Below are 17420 nucleotides of genomic sequence, written 5' to 3' on the forward strand. Positions count from 1 at the left end.
CTCACAAGGCACTTCAGATGTGGCCAGGGAAGAACGTGAGCAAGGAAGAGTCTCCAAAGCGGAAAGTGGGGTCGAGGAGAAGGAAAGACAGGCCCGGATAAGAGGCCAAGTCCGTGGCGTGCGGAGAGGGGCTCCCATGACCCAGCCAGTAAGTCTCTGACCACGTGGACAGGTGACCACGTCCCCCACCGGTCTCCTTCCTAAAAGAGACTCGCTGATGAGCTGTGCTGTGGGCCGCTATTCACCCACCAAAACCTCGTGCTTCCCTTCTCAGACACAAGCTTCCTGCTGAGGAGTCCCCCGGCCCGGCTTCCCCACAGCAGGCAGAGACAAGTGACTGTTCCTCGCCGACAAAACAGGAACCGAGCAGCGGCTGGAGCTTCCGCCCTGGCTCGCCCAGGGCACCACCCCTCCTTTTAGCTCCCCACCTGGAACAGACACTTCTAACACCCGGCTCTTGAACATACAGACAAAGACAACAAGCAGGCTGCAGGGTGGCAGGATGGAGGGAGCCCGGGTCCCAAGTGACCGCAGGAGGCAGAGGCCCCCATGCCCACCCTCTGGAGTCACGCGCTTCAACAGTGCGGGGACAGAGACGAGCCAGATGTTCCAGTGGGCAAAGAGCGCAGCGGAGCGACGGAACACTGCCTGGCGGCGAAGAAGCAAACACTGACACGCACAAGGATGAAGCTCAACGCACCCGCTTCAAGGCACAGAGGGACGATTCAACTTATGCCGCAAGGTCTTTGCCTTTAAGGGAACGTAAACTGATCTGAAATTTACCAGGGCCTGGCAGGGGAGGAGAGCACACTAAAAAAGGTAATGATGAGTGAACTGGGTCCAAAATCGGGAAAGGAGCATGTCAAGACTGTATACTGTCACCCTGCTTATTTAGCTCCTATGCAGAGTACACCATGCGAAATACCATGCTGGATGAAGCACAAACTGGAATCAAGATTGCTAGGAAAAATATAAATAACCTCAGATATGCAGATGACACCAACCTAATGGCAGAAAGTGAAGAGGAACTAAAGAGCCTTGTGATGAAGGTGAAAGGGGAGAGTGAAAAGCTGGTTTGAAACTCAACATTCAGAAAACTAAGATCATGGCATCCGGTCCCATCACTTCATGGCAAATAGATGGGGAGAAGATGGAAACAGTGACAGACTTTATTTTCTGGGGCTCCAAAATCACTGCAGACGGTGACTGCAGCCACAAAATTAAAAGATGCTTGGTCCTTGGAAGAAAAGCTATAACTAACCTAGACAGCATATTAAAAAGCAGAGACATTCCTTTACCAACAAAGGTCCATCTAGTCAAGGCTATGGTTTTTCCAGTGGGCAGGTATGGATGTGAAAGCTGGACCATAAAGAAGGCTGAGCACCGAAGAACTGATGCTTTTGAACTGTGGTGTTGGAGAAGACTCTTGAGAGTCCCTTGGACTGCAAGGGGATCAAACCAGTCCATCCTAAAGGAGATCAACTCTGAATATTCATCGGAAGGACTGATGCTGAAGATGCCTTTTCATACTGTCCATGGGGTTCTCAAGGCAGGAATGCTGAAGTGGTTTTCCATTCCCTTCTCCAGTGGATCACGTTTGTCAGAACTCTCCACCGTGACCCGTCCGTCTCGGGTGGCCCCACACGGCATGGCTCACAGTTTCATTGAGTTAGACAAGGCTGTGGGCCATGTGATCAGACTGGTTAGTTTTCTGTGATTGTGGTTTTCAATCTGTCTGCCCTCTGATGGAAGCTTCCTGATGGGAGAGACTCAGGAAAGATTGGGAAAGACTGGGGGCAGGAGGAGAAGGGGACGGCAGAGGATGAAATGTTTGGATGGCATCACTGACTCGATGGACATGGATTTGAGCAAACAAACTCTGGGAGATGGGGAAGGGCAGGGAAGCCTGGGGTGCTGCAGTCCATGGGGTTGCAATGAGTCAGATATGACTGAGGAAGTGAACAACAGCAACTATATGTGTGTGTGTGTGTGTGTGTGCGCGCGCGCGCGCATGTATATATTATACCTCAATTTGGAAAAGAAAGTACTATGAGAGCTTAAATGCTCTCTTCTTTGAGCCACCACATTAAAGTCTCGACTACGGCAGCTCGCCTAGTTGAAGACCTTAAGTCATCAAGAAACTTAAAGAACAGTGACCTCTCCCAATACGTTAGGAGGCAAACTAACTCTCTTCTCCATGGCTCCTTTCCAAAGTGAAAATCCACCAAAAGCCTTGAATGGGCCGAATCCACACCCGTCTCCCAGCTCCACAGGCAGCGGCCCCTCTATGGGCAGCCTCTCACCCTGGGCTCTGAAACAGCTCCTGGGGGATGGCAGCCAGAAACAGCTGACAAACACTTAACTGTGCGCACCTCGCTGCTTATGGCTGTCACGGCAGAAAAGTGATCCACACAAACTCAAGTTTAAAAGAACTGTGTCTCTCTCCTCATACGTGGACTGGGCCACAAGAATGCAGGTAACAAAAAATGACACAGCTTTCTGAACCCGCTGCCTGATGTCCTTAAGACCCACGTGCTAAAACTGGAGCAAAATTTATGAAACGAGAGAAAAACCGAAGACCAGGTACTAACCTCACCCACCAAAATAAAAGTTCATTCCTGCGTTGTCTGCTTCCATCTAGCTCCTCCTCTGAGCTCCCTGTGGGGATAGACATAAAGAAGTGTGTGTGTGTGTGTGTGTGTGTGTGTGTGTGTGTGTCTTATCCGACTCTTTGCAACCCCATGGACTGTAGCCACCAAGTTGCTTTGTCCATGGGGTTTTCCAGACAAGAATACTGGAGCAGACAGCCGTCCCGTCTCCAGGGGATGTTCCTGACGCGTGGATCAAACCTGCATCTCCCTCTCTTGCATTGCAGGCGGATTCTTTATCGCTGAGCCATTGGGAAACCCCTATTCCCTCACAGCTCCTGCCCCAGCCCCTGTCATGAGCCGGCACCTGGATCACTCTCTTTGGAAGTAACCGTTCCCACGATTACCTCTCCAGGGATGACAGGCTCCCTGAGAGCAAGGGCCACATGGTGACTCTCACGGGCACTCAGCACCTACACTGCACAGGAGTTTCACAGACAACAAAGGAGTGGACGACCCCGTGGATTCAGTCCACAGGATTCTCCAGGCCAGAACACTGGAGTGGGCAGCCGTTCCCTTCTCCAGGGGATCTTCCGAACCCAGGGATCGGACCCAGGTCTCCCGCACTGCAGGCAGATTCTTTACCAGCTCAGCCACAAGGGAAGCCCAAAGAGTAGGTTAAATACACAATAAAACTGACTCAAAAGTCTTGAGTCGGTCTTACAAACAGGATTCGGAAGATAAATGATAATTATGTTAAACTGGAGTTCCAAAACCAAGAGATGGAAAGAGAAGTAGAAACAGCAAAGCTTAAAAAAAGAGGGACCGTGAGGAGCAGTGCCACAGGACTGAGCTCAAGCAGCTTGTGGGGTCTGGGCTGCAGCCCACAGGTGTGAGCAAGACGTCAGCGACGGCCCGCCTGTGGCCCTAACTGTCACAACTTTCCTGCCAGGACGAGTGAGTGCATGTCCCATCACGGTCAGCTACGAAGAAAGCACACGTTTCAGATCGCTTCGAACTCATCCAGAATCACTTCCCAGCAATCCACACAGATTTGAGGGGGAAAACATTTGCCCTGATTGAATTCTAGTCTTTTCTGCACGCAACCGGTAGCTCTAAAATCATAAAATTCTTCAGGTAGATAGATGGACGGTCTTCAGTGGTTACTGATCTTATATTAAAATTCAAACAATAATTACTAGGTGGTGCTAGTGGTAAAGAATCCGCCTGTTAACGCAGGAGAAGCAAGAGGTGTGGTCTGATCCCTGGGGAGAGAAGATCCCCTGGAGGAGGAAATGGCAACCACTCCAGTATTCTCGCCTAGATAACTCCATGGACAGAGGAGCCTGGGGGGCTACAGTCCGTGGGGTCACGAAGAGTCGGACACAACTGAGCGTGCAGGGACGCACCTATCTTGGGTGAGGAGCATAAAAACAAACCATCTGATTGCTACCTAAAGAATTATCCAACAAAATTGCCTTTTATCACACCGAAGAATACCCACATTTTAAAGTGGATATTTTAAAGTCTGAGAACCAGACTTCATCCTCAGACACCCCAACATAGAGACATTAGCTAAAAATATCAGAAAACTGAAAAAAAAAAAAAAAAATCCATCCAATACCATGCCCCAAAGGATGTCAGGGCAGCAACACAGCTGCAAAAGCAACAAACAATCCCCCATGGCGCAAACACCAGGCGGCTTAACCAGGCCCAGGACAGCCTGGTCTCAGCCAACTTTCCCAGGTCAGTACTGGAACCTGCAGGGAAGTCTGGCCCCTGGAAATACCTCCCTGGTGCCTGCCTGAAACACCTCCTTCCCATCTTATTCTGTCCAATAAACAACTTGGCGGTTTAAGAAAACTACAACGATTTCATTCCCCCATGAGATTTAATTAGATTCAATTCTTGAACTGATATGTCAAACTGACAGCTTCTACGGAAGGTGTAAGTATGGAAATCAAAGTGATTGAAATGGAACTGCCCTGATCTCGGCAGGAACTGGATGAACAAGGTGAGAACTGGAAAAACAGGGTAAGAACTGTCCTGACTTTTCAATCCTTTTTTTATAAACTCCACCTTCAAAATCAAAACAAACCACTGTCATCCCTTCTAACTTGGTAACGATGCAACCTGTACATAAACACCATCTGTAAGGTGGTGGGTGTCGTTCAGTCACTAAGTTACATTCGACTCTTTACGACCCCATGGACTGCAGCATGCCAGACTTCTCTGTCCTTTATGATCTGGAGTTTGCTCAAACTCATGTCCATTGAGTTGGTGATGCCATCCAACCATCTCATCCTCAATCCTTCCCAGCATCAGGATCTTTTCCAGTGAGTCAACTCTTCACATCAGGTGGCCAAACTTGGAGCTTCAGCTTCAGCATCAGTCCTTCCAATGAATATTCAGGGTTGATTTCCTTTAGGATTGACTGTTTGATCTCCCTGCAGTCCAAGGGACTCTCAAGAGTCTTCTCCAGCACCACAGTTCAAAAGCATCAATTCTTCTGCTCTCAGCCTTCTTTATGGTCCAGCTCTCACATCCACACAACTACTGGAGAAACCATAGCTTTGACTAGACGGACCTTTGTCGGCAAAGTAATGTCTCTGATTTTTAACGCACCATCTAGGTTTTTCATAGCTTTTCTTTCAAGGAGCAAGCATCTTTTAATTTTGTGGCTGCAGTTACCACCTGCAGTGATTTTAGAGCCCGAGAAAATAAAGTCTGTCACTGTTTCCATTGTTTCCCCATCTATTTGCCAAGAAGCGATCGGACCAGATGCCATGATCTTAGTTTTCTGAATGTTGAGTTTTAAACCAGCTTTTTCACCCTCCTCTTTTACCCTCATCATAAGACTCGAGTTCCTCTTCATTTTCTGCCATTAGAGTGTTGCGTGAAAGTCGCTCAACCATGTCTGACTCTTTACGACCCCATGGATTATACAGTCCATGGAATCCTCCAGGCCAGAATACTGGAGTGGGTAGCCTTTCCCTTCTTCAGGGGATCTTCCCAACCCAGGGATGGAACCCAGGTCTCCCGCACTGCAGGTGGATTCTTAACAGCTGAGCCACCAGGGAAGCCCTTAGGGTGGTATCAATCTGTATATCTGAGGTTGCTGGTATTTCTCCCTGCAATCTTGATTCCAGTTTGTGATTCATCCAGCCTGGCATTTCGCATGATGTACTCTGCATATAAGTTAAATAAGCAGAATGACAATATACAGCCTTGACGTACTCCCTTCCCAATTTTGAATCAGTCCATTGTTCCATGTCCAGTTCTAACTGTTGCTTCTTGACCTGCACACAGGTTTCTCAGAAGGCAGGTCAGGTGGTCTGGTATTCCGGTCTCTTTAAGGATTTTCCACAGTTTGTTGTGATCCACACAATCAAAGGCTTTAGTATAGCCAACAAAGCAGATTTTTTCCTTAGAATTCCCTTGCTTTCTCTATGATCCAACGAATGTTGGCAATTTGATCTCTGGTTCCTCTGCCTTTTCTAAATCCACCTTGTACACCTGGAAGTTCTCAGTCTACGTACTGCTGAAGCCCAGCTTGAAGGATTTTGAGCACTACCTTGCTAGCGTGTGAGATGAGTGCAACTGTGCAGTAGGATGAGCATTCTCTGGCATTGCCTTTATTTGGGACTGGGAAAAAAACTGACCTTTTCCAGTCCTGTGGCCACTGCTAAGTTGTCCAAATTTGCTGGCATATTGAGTGCAGCACTTAAACAGCATCATCTTTTAGGATTTGAAATATCTCAACTGGAATTCCATCAGCTCCACTAGCTGTGTTCGTAGTGATGTGTCCTAACGCCCACTGACTTCACACCCCAGGATGTCTGGCCCGAGGTGAGTGACCACACCATTGTGGTTGTCATCTGTAAGGAGGGACCTATGAAAATCAAGGTCTCCAGATCATAGTAAGTGAAAGTGTTAAGTCACTCAGTAGCATCCGACTCCGTGCACTGTAGCCCGCCAGGGTCCTCTGTCCATGGGACTTCTCCAGGCAGCAATACTAGAGTGGGCTCCCATTCCCTTCACCAGGGGATCGTCACGACTCAGGGATCGAACTTGGGTCTCCCACATTACAGGCAGATTCTTTACCATCTGAGCTACCAGGGAAGCCCTAGTACAGCACGGTACAAACGGATTATCCAAGAAATAATTCTGAAAACAGGAATTCAAGCCCTCTCATCTAAATTCACGTTTAGAATTATGTTATTTTAAGATGAAGCGTGGAAAATTTGATTCCAGGTTGAGGGTGTGCAAAAGAAGACCTGGACCACCCCAGGAACTGAAGACAACCACTCACCTCGCACCTTGCTGTTCGTGCTCATGGGTCCTTTCACACACACATCCCGAGTCAGGGTCTGCACGCCCCACACAGGACGCAGAACTGAGGCCCAGAGGCGGCCCCGTGGCAGGAGCGCAGCAGTAAGGGGCCGGGCAGACAGCTAGGTCTGCCGATTCCGCATCAGCGGCTCTTTAAGTTTAGCCAAGTACTAGACTAACGTGAGAGTGTTCCTAGCAGATTGGAACTCCTTTGGAGAGATCCTCTTTCCTCAGAGGAGGAACAGAAATGCCTAAGTCACTTTGGAATTATGTTTCAGACATAATTTCAAAATAAAGTACTGGTTGAGGGGATTCTCTGGCAGCCCAGTGGTTAGGATTCGGAGTTTTCACAAATGGCAAGGGCCCAGGTTCAGTCCCTAGTTGGGGAGCTAAGATTCCTCAAGTTGTGCAGTGTGGCCAAAAAAAAGTCCTGTTTGGTTAGGGAAAGCAAGGCCTGATGGTTCCCCACTACACAGTCTATACCTTAGAAAAAAGCTATTAATGCCTTTCTTACTAGTGATTTAACTGAATATGATAGAAGAAAGTGCAGTTCAAAGTCCAATCTGTTACACTAAGTGAATAAAATCTGACACAAAGGCCCGACATGAATGATTCCGTTCATAAAAAACATCCAAAACTGGCAGCACCCTAGAGACAGAAGCAGATTGGGGGTTGCCAGGGGCTGGGGGAGGCGGAGGGGGCAGGGACTGACTGCTGTAGAGACGGCTTTCTTTCTGGGTGACGCAACGTCCCAGAAATGAGACAGGGACGATGGCTGCAGACCTTATGATCGTACGAAAAACCACTACCCCCCCAGCACTGCTGACCCCCCCAGCGCTGCCGCCCGCCGGGCGCCAGCCACCGCAGCTCGGGCTCTGAGCCCTGTGGCAGCCGCTCAGCTGATCTGATCGCTTCCAACCAGCTTCCATTCCTTCCACAGCCTCTCTCACGCCTACTCCCTTGTCCACCTGGGTGGCCTTTATCGTTAAAGCTTTTAATGAGGTAATTGCAGATTCATGTGCTTTCATAAGAAATAAACGAAATTCAGGGCACAGTTCCCCCAGTTTCCCCCAAGGGGAACATTTTCCAAAGCAATCACAGCCAGAACAGTGCTACAGAACAGTGCCATTGACCTTCAGATCCGGTTTTACTCGTCTGTGTGAATCTATGTGGCTCTACACAGCTTCTCAGATGTGTACATTTTCATGTCTCTGCCACCGGTCATGAGAGGGAACACTCCCATCGTCATGGGGATCCCTGAGCTGCCCTTCAGAACCACACCCACTCCCTCGCCCTCTGCCCTCCCCTGCCCCTGGCAACCACTCATCTGTTCTCCGCTCCTACAACTGTGTCATTTCAAAGACGTCATAGAAGTAGACCCAGACAGTATGCAGGGCTTCCCTGGTGGCTGAGCCGGTGAAGAATCCGCCTGCAGTGCGGGAGACCTGGGTTCCATCCCTGGGTTGGGAAGACCCCCTGGAGAAGGGAAAGGCTACCCACTCCAGTATTCTGAGCTGGAGAATCCCATGGACAGTACAGTCCACGGGGTCGCAAAGAGTCGGACACGACTGAGCGACTGTCGCTTCCACCTCTCAAACAGCGTGTCACCTTTGGGGACTGGCTGTTTCCACTAGCACAATCTCCTTCAGAGTCACCTTAGCGGCTGCGCGTGTTATCAGGAGCTTGTTCCTTTTCCTACTGCTCAGCAGTCTAACCAATCATTGTCTAACCAATGTTGAAAGACATCTAACTGGACTCTAGTTTGGAGCTACTATGAGTAAAGCTGCTACAAACACTTGTGTACAGATTCACATAAACATACATTTCCACTTCTCTGGGATAAACCCCCAGGAGTGCTACAGCCAGATCATATAGTAATTGAAAGTTCAGTTCTGTAAGAAACTGCCATAAACAGAGTAGCTCTCTCCTTTCTAAGTCCCACCAGCGATGATTAAGTGACCCAGTTTCTTTCGCACCAGCATCTGGCGTTGGCTGAGCATCACAAATTACATCACTTGTTTGATGACACAAGTGTGCATCCGGGCAGGGGAATATCCGAAGTCCTCAGACTGGGGCACGAGGACGTCCAGGGCTGCCCCTCACCTCCCCTCCCGGCCTCCTCACGCTCCTCCTTCAGACACCCACGCGGCCCGCTCGCTCCCTCCGCTTCAGAGGTGCCTTCTCCGTGGGCCTCACACCCTAAACCACACCCCATAGCACCACCCTCCCGAATTCTGTTTCGTTTTTCTCCACAGGATTTATCACCAGCCCTTGTTCACCGCTGTAACCCAAGGGCAGAGCGCCCGGGCACACAGCAGGCCCCTGGCTGAAAGCAGTCCTTCCGGGTCACCTGTCCAGGCCCCACTTAAGGCCCCGTTCCCAGCAACCGGGGCTCTTAACGCCACCACAGCTCCTCTGGCAGTGGTACAACCTACTTACAGCCACACAAACACTCCATGGCCTAGGACAGAGAAACAACATCGCCTCAGCTACAGCTGCACCGTGAGCGCCTTAAGTCTTCCCTCCCAAGTGCAGACAGCATTGCTGCATTCAGTTCAGTTCAGTTGCTCAGTCGTGTCCAGCTCTTTGTGACGCCATGAACCGCAGCACTCCAGGCCTCCCTGTCCATCACCAACGCCCAGAGTCCACCCAAACCCATGCCCATTGAGTCGGTGATGCCATCCAACCATCTCATCCTCTGTCATCCCTTTCTCCTCCTGCCCTCAATCTTTCCCAGCATCAGGGTCTTTTCAAATGAGTCAGCTCTTCGCATCAGGTGGCCAAAGTACTGGAGTTTCAGCCTCAGCATCAGTCCTTCCAATGAACACCCAGGACTGATCTCCTTTAGGATGGACTGGTTGGATCTCATTGCAGTCCAAGGGACTCTCAAGAGTCTTCTCCAACACCACAGTTCAAAAGCATCAATTCTTCGACGTTCAATTCTTTCTTTTTTTTTTTTTTTTTTTTTAGTTCCACAAAAGCCCCTTTCAGGGCCATTGACACTTCCTCCCTGAAGTTATAGAAAGAGGAGGACCCCTCTAGCATTCCCTCCAATTCTTTCTTTATAGTCCAACTCTCACATCCATACATGACCACTGGAAAAACCACAGCCTTGACTAGACAGACTTTGTTGATAAAGTAATGTCTCTGCTTTTCAATATGCTGTCTAGGTTGGTCATAACTTTCCTTCCAAGGAGTAAGTATCTTTTAATTTCATGGCTGCAATCACCATCTGCAGTGATTTTGGAGCCCCCAAAAATAAAGTCTGACACTGTTTGCCCATCTATTTGCCATGAAGTGATGGGACCAGATGCCATGATCTTCGTTTTCTGAACGTTGAGCTTTAAGCCAACTTTTTCACTCTCCTCTTTCACTTTCATCAAGAGGCTCTTTAGTTCCTCTTCACTTTCTGCCATAAGGGTGGTGTCATCCGCATATCTGAGGTTATTGATATTTCTCCCGGCAATCTTGATTCCAGCTTGTGCTTCATCCAGCCCAGCGTTTCTCATGATGTACTCTGCATATAAGTTAAATAAGCAGGGTGACAATATACAGCCTCGACGTACTCCTTTTCCTATTTGGAACCAGTCTGTTGTTCCATGTCCAGTTCTAACTGTTGCTTCCTGACCTGCATACAGGTTTCTCAAGAGGCAGGTCGGGTGGTCGGGTATGCCCATCTCTTTCAGAATTTTCCATAGTTTATTATGATTCACACATATTATAACATCAGAAAGATAGGGCCCGATCATCTACAGCAGAGCTTCTCAAGCCTTATGTGCACATAAACTGCTCACAAACCTTGTTAAAATGCAGACTCGTGACTCAGCAGGTCTAAGGTTGGGCAGAGATCCTGTACTTCTTATACCCTCCCAAGCGATACCAAATTGCTGGCCCTGAAACTACACGCTGAGCAGCAAGAATCCATAGCAAGTCTTGTCTGTGGTTTACTGAGTGGCGGGCTCACGTGCAGGGATCAGAGGTAATGGGGTGGGGCCTCTGAATGTGGACGGCTCTGGAAAGACCTATGCCTTGACACCTCTGTGAGTTCTCTTTTACAAAGAAATTCCACAGCATTGCATAGCCAGCCAGTAAGAATTACATGCACTGCTACGAAACAACATCTTCAATATATTGCTAAATGAAAAAATATGGTGTGAGCAAAAAAAAAAAAAAAAGACTTGTACATGCACTAAAACGCCAGAGAAAACAAAAGAAGCTTACTTGTTATTCTTCGAGAATAAGGCTAGGACAGCCAGGGAGGAAGTCTTGCTTGTCATCTTCTGTGCTAGCTGAAGATGCTGTTACAATGTAGGTATGCAATTTTTATAATTTTTTAAGCTAGTTAAGAAAAACCAACTGAAGAAGCAATGCTTCCCCAAAGCGGTCTCAGCATATCTGATCCGGGGTGGGGGGCAAACCAGAGCCTGCCTGTCCTGGACAGTCTAAGAAGTGTTCTTACACTTTTTAATGGTTGACAAAAAAAAAAAAAAATCAAAGAGTAGTCTTTCATGACATGGGAAAGTTACACACAAAATTCAAAGTTCCACGTCATTAACAAACTCTCCCTGGCACAGAGGCACTCTTGCTCTTCTGCCTGCAGCGTCGGGCCGCTCTGACCCACAGTGGCAGAGCTGAACGGCACCTAGAGGTGTGCTCACAAAGCCTGAAACACTGACTGTCTGACCACATGCACAAAGCGTGGGCCAGTGTTCAGGAACCACAAGACTTCATGTTGATGAGACGCCGATACTCTCCGAGTTGATCCAGGCAATCCCCATCAGAGAATCCCGGCTGGCTTCCTCACTGAAATGGACAATCTGCTCTTATAGTTTAAATGGAAATGCAAGGGGCCCAGAGTAGCCAAAACTATCTTGAGAAGGAATAAAGTTGAGGACTCACACTTCACTTGAAATTGGGATAAAAATTAACAGAAATCAAGACGGTATGGGGCGGCGGGGGGGACACCTTCCCTGGAGGTCCAGTGGTGAAAAATCTGCCTTGTAACGCAAAGGACACCAGTTCAATCCCTGGCTTGGGAAGATCCCACACGCCTTGGAGCAACTAAGCCCATGGACCACAACCACTAAACCCCGCACACCGCAAGGAAGCGTAGGCCCCACTCACTGCAACTGGAGAAAAGCCCGGATGCAGCAACAAAGACCCACCATGGCCAAAAATAAATGAATCTTAAAAATATTTTTTAGAAAAGACTGTCTAGGGGGAACTTCCCTGGCGGTCCAGTGGTTGGACTCCACTCTTTCCACCGTTGAGGGCCTGGGTTCTGTCCCTGGTCAGGGGACTGAGACCCCACAAGCCGTGCAGTGCAGGGAAAAAAAGTGAAGAGACAACCCAAGAGAGGGAGTATCATTTCACAAACTGTGTATCTGATAAGGGTCTAGTACCAAGAATATTATGAAGAACTGTCACAATTCAACAATAAAAAGACAATAATTCAACTTAAAAAATGGGAAAGAATGAGAACAGGGACTTACAAGTACAAAAAACAAAGTTGGGCACCAATCACTGTGGAACTTCCTCACACGGACCTCTTTTTGTCTCATAATAAATTCTGACCTGTTTACGTAACTGCAGAAGAGTTCTCTGCTATTTGCAGCTGCATGGAACCCTGAACGATAACACCAACTATGGCTAGACCATGCTCAGCAGAGAAGAACAAGTCCTGTTGGTTTCACCTCCAAAATTCAGCCACTTCCCAGCTTGCCGCTGCCGACAGAACTCACCATCATCTCGCACCTGATCACGCCACCAACTTCCTAACTGGCTTCCTGCTGCTGCCCAGGCTGTCCGTCAACTCGGCTCTCAGCCAGTATTCATTTTAAAACGGAACTCAAATCCTTCCCTCCTCTGACCAAACCGTCCAATGACTTCCCACCTCACTTAGAATAAATGCCACTGTCTTTATTTCATCTGGAAGGGATTACTGATCTGGCGAGGCACTCTCTCTCTCAGACCTCAGCTCCCACAGAAAGTCTCCTCTCCCGAATTCAACAGGCCACACCCACCACCTCGAGAGTCCTCTTCGGGAGTCTGGACCTGCTCCCTGGGCCTGGTCTTTACTCAAAAGCCACCGACTCATTGGCCTTCCCTGGCCATCCTATCTGAAAACCGTCACGGCCTCCCTAGGCCCCTTCCCCGCTTTGCTGCCATTCCTCCTCCACTTGCCGCTATCTAACATGCCGTGTATTTAACTTAGGCACCCTGTTTACAGTCTGTGCCCCTCACTAAAACGTAAGCTTCATGAGGGCAGAGCTTTATCTGTTCAAGGCCGTAGCACTGCACCTATTTAGGATACTGGCTGGCACTCGTTAGATGTTCAGCAAATAATTAAAGTCAGGGAAAAACTAGGAGGGAATATGAAGGAGAGTGAAAAAGTGCCAAAGGCCAATGCCAACTGCCTCATAATTGCAGTGAGGACCCTGCCGAGCTCTGGCACTCCCCTGCACGCCAGCCTTCTAGAGACTGCAGCCAGCACGGCGCAGAACCCTGCATACCATACGCTGAGCCCAGAGCAGGCACGCAGATCCTTAATCGGAGCCCATGCTCAGCTGGTGACACTCCAGTTCCACAGGCAGCAAGAACCATAAAAGCAGAACAGTTACTTTCTCATTGCTTTTGGCCAATCTTATTTTGGGGAAGGGATTTTTCAGCTTAAACATATGAAGAGACATGTTAAGATCCAATTTGTAAGCAGGGAGTTTGTTACTCAAAATTAATGAATATTTGCTTTCTCAACAGCAAAGTACATAAAAATACATTTATGTATTTTATAACTATAATTAAGCCAAATGCAGTTGATTTCAGAGCATGCTAAGAACCTTTCAAAGTTGCTATTCTGAAGTATTTTTGTTTTTAAAAATTTTAAAGTCTATCCATATATATATATATATACACACACACAGACACACACACACACACACACACACACGTTATACCAGGTAGGATACACAAGGAAGAAGTGTAACAGTGCTTGCCTCTGGGAACGCAGTTAGGTACTCAGGAGAAAGGAACGGCAGAGAGACATGTTAATTACCTGTCTGTGATTTTGGAATTTGTATCATGTTAATGTATTGTTTATGCAAAGATGACAGACTACATTTTAAAAATAAGTCAATCATACATTTCCTTACAATAAAGTAATGAAACGTATACTTTGTCAAGCTGGCTTAAGAAAGAAACATCTTCACATCCGTATTTTGAAGAAGACACCATATTCAGGTTCTGTCAAAACAGCGTAAGAAACAGAACGCATGATTTTAGACTGACCAAGTGCTGGAACAGCAGACAGGGATGGCAATAAGACCGTCCTTCCCACCCAGAGCCCTGCCTAGCGCTTCCTGTTTGTACACAAGATCCAAGAGATGCCAACATGCGTGAACTTCTCTGACTTCTACCCCCACGGAGAAGAACTCTGCTAAGTCTGGAATGGGTCATGGTTATAAGCTATTTGCTGCAGAGAAAAGTCAAGTTGTTAGATTTTCTTTTTTCTCAAAGTATCCAAACAGGTTTTTCACCTTTCAGCAGAAAAAGCGCTTTACTGTTACATTTTAACAGATAAGCCAAAATGACTCTCCAAATACTCATTTCCTGATTAAACCTCAGGACACAGCAAGGAATTATGTCAGAAACAAAGATGAAAACATGACTAAAAATGAACCCACCTTAACATTAAGGTGAACTTCTTCAAGGGGCTGCTTCCCGAAAACTGCCCTCATTAAATGCCCTCTTGTACAAATCCAGATGAGAAATAAAATGCCCGCACATGAAAGAAAGACCTGAAGGGCACACCCTGACCTCTGCGGAAGACCCAAAACTTCAGGGGAAAGCACTCGGGCTCTCTAAGAAGGTGACATCAAATGGCCTCTCTTCTTCTGTTTCGAAAATTTCCCTAGCACAAGCACCGAACAGTACCAGGATGTCTGCGACAGGACACTGTCTGGAGACACCCATCCAGGTTCTGGCCAGCGTGACTGCGATGCACGTGAAACGCACCTCACTCGCCCCGGCGATTAACCTCTCCCTCAGCAAGCCGTGATTTATTTCCAATTGCAAACAATAAACTTCAGTCCACTCTTCCCAGTATTGAAGTCCGTGTTATTGTTTCTCGTACGTTAGTATCAACCATCTAGGCTAAGTTCACACTTACGGGGCGACCACCGCTCATTTAAGGGGCCTGCAGACCGACCAGAACTGAGACAAGCCGGTCTCTTCGCGACACTTCGTTCTTCTGCTGCGACCCCCTAACTAAACGAAAAGCCCTGAGGCTGCGAGAAGACGGGCCCGACCGACTCCCAGGCTGTTTAAAGGGGGCCCCGCCAGAGGCTCCCCATTGGGCCGCGCGCGCTCCCCCGCCCTCCAGTCCGACGTCCCCGGGCATGAGGTCACCACTGTCCGCACATCACTCTGGCTCCAAATTCCCGGCTCCTCGCGAGGCGCCCAGGCGCAGCCCTGCTCCCCTCAGAGCGGGGGGCGGGGGTTGGACGCGGCCTCGGCGCGCCTGAATCCTGCTCACAACGCAACCCCGGTTCCTCCCCAAAGTGGGCAGCCGGGCGGGCAGAGGGCCGGGGCCGCCTCCGTGCCTCAGCGGGAGGCTGGCGAAGGCCGGGGAGGGCTGGGGCCGAACTGCGGCGGGTCAGCACTCACGGTCGGTGCAGCGGCTCCTCGGCCGCGGCAGGGCCAAGCGGCGGCGGCGGCGGCGGCGGCGGCGGGGGCGGCTGAGGCGGCGGCTGCGCCTGCGGCGGCGGCTGAGGGGGCTGAGGCGGCTGAGGCGGCGGCGGAGGTTGCTGCTGCTGCTGCTGCTGCTGGAAGGATTTGAGGGACTCAAAGGCCTTCATCAGCTTTTCCAGGGTCGCCATGGCGGCCTGCCGCCCCGCGGGGACAGCGCCCGGAGCCCTCGGGCTGGCTCGCGGCTCCGCTCAGCAGCACGGCAATGAATGAGGCTCGAGGCCGAGGGTAGGAACGGAACCCAGGCGCTCGGCCATCTTGGGTCTATCCCGGCAGCCCCCTCGGCCTTACGCCCCGCGACGCTCCGCCGTCGGGCGGGGCGGGGCCAGGCCGACGGGATTGACAGCCGGAGGCGGGGGCCTCCACCAATGGCCAGAAGCGGCGCCCGCGCGGCTCTCCGCGCCCTCCGTCTCGCCTCCTGGAGCCGCCGAGGCCACGGACATCGGTGCGCTCCTCCCAGGAGAGAACGAGGGGCGCGGCGCGGAGGGGGCGGGGCGCGGCGCGGAGGGGGCAGGGCGAAGCGCAGAGGAGCGGGGCGATGGGGCGGGGCGCGGCGCGGAGGGGCGGGACGCGACGACGGGGCGGGGTGCTGCGATGAGGGGCGGGGCGGGGCGCGGAGGTTGTGAGCCTCCGCCTCGCTGGCGAAGACCCCGCTAGAAGAGCAGCCCCCGGATGACGCTCGCGGGTGGCAGAGCGGGCGGGCCACGAGCTTGGAGCCGGAGACCCCGCGAGGGAGCCTGCCCACTCAGCGTCCCGGGCGGAGGGAGAGCTCATGGGACAGCCCTGCAGAGGAGGGAGGCGGGAGAGGTGCGCCTCGGGCGGAGCCAGGGCACGCTCAGGTGGAGCACAGGTGTGGTCTCCGGAGAAGAGGACATGCTGGAGGGTCACTGCGCAGCCCGAGGAAGAACCAAGGGGCCTGGGGCTGGCACGGCTGGTCAGAACCTGCCTGGTCTGCGCCTGCTGCCCCGAGAGGCCGTGGCTGGTATAGCGAGAAGCAACTTTGGCCCCAGAGGTCCCCCACCGGCATGACCGCCTGACCCAGGAGGAGGGTGTCCCGCTCCTTGGCCGAGGCCGACTGCGTGGGCGGGCCCGGGGCTCCAGAGCCTCAGCACCTGGAGGCGGGCCCTGAGCAAGCAGAGGAGTGGCACGTGGGTGACCCCCAGGAGAAGTCCCCTGTTCTGGGCCACAAGCCACATCTCCACCTGATTTCAGAGCCTGTTTTCCCAAAGCAGCCAGGTGAGTGGAAACCCAGCACTGCCAAAGGAAACCTTGTCCCCAGGGGAACAGGAACGGCCCCCTTCAGGGCAAGGACCTCAGAGAAACATGCCGCCAGTCTTGGGGTCCCGGTCCCCTGATGGTATGTATATAATAACAGCCCTTGTCCACAGGACAGGCACCGTGGCTGGGCTCCAGGCGATCAGATACTGTGGTTGGCAGCACCCTGAGTGTGGGCTGTCACTGGTGGCTTGCTTCTGATTGAAGTTTACGTATTAAGGTCAGACAAAAAAAGCTAAACACAAAGTTTTCTGTGCTGTCTGCCTTACCCATTAACCAGACCTCCTCAAAGACAGGATAGCTGCCTGGCCTGCAGAGATCAACCTTCCTTCCTTCTGGCCTAGCAGTGCAATTTCCTACAAGATTAGCATTCTCTCCCAGCCCTGTAGGGGGTCGTAATGACTTATTGCTCAGTTTGTAGGAGTTTTCCTATATCCTTAGTGAACTCTGATGCATGATCCTTTGTCTCAAAACTGTATAGGA

At 50.5% G+C, this 17420-nt stretch overlaps 1 protein-coding gene across 3 annotated transcripts in view; it reads right to left on the reverse strand.

Annotated features, from left to right (window-relative positions):
* The window catches only part of HTT (huntingtin), a 127693-nt gene extending 111717 nt beyond the window's left edge, over positions 1 to 15976 (reverse strand). For all 3 annotated transcript variants that reach the window (XM_055589236.1, XM_055589237.1, XM_055589235.1), the window contains exon 1: positions 15582 to 15976. In XM_055589236.1, coding sequence (XP_055445211.1) covers positions 15582 to 15793 — 212 coding nt within the window. In that variant the 5' untranslated portion in view covers positions 15794 to 15976. The remainder of the gene's footprint in view (positions 1 to 15581) is intronic.
* Between the last annotated feature and the right edge of the window lie 1444 nt (positions 15977 to 17420).

This window comes from Bubalus kerabau, chromosome 7 (assembly GCF_029407905.1).
Source record: "Bubalus kerabau isolate K-KA32 ecotype Philippines breed swamp buffalo chromosome 7, PCC_UOA_SB_1v2, whole genome shotgun sequence".
NCBI classification, from domain to species: Eukaryota; Metazoa; Chordata; class Mammalia; order Artiodactyla; family Bovidae; genus Bubalus; species Bubalus kerabau.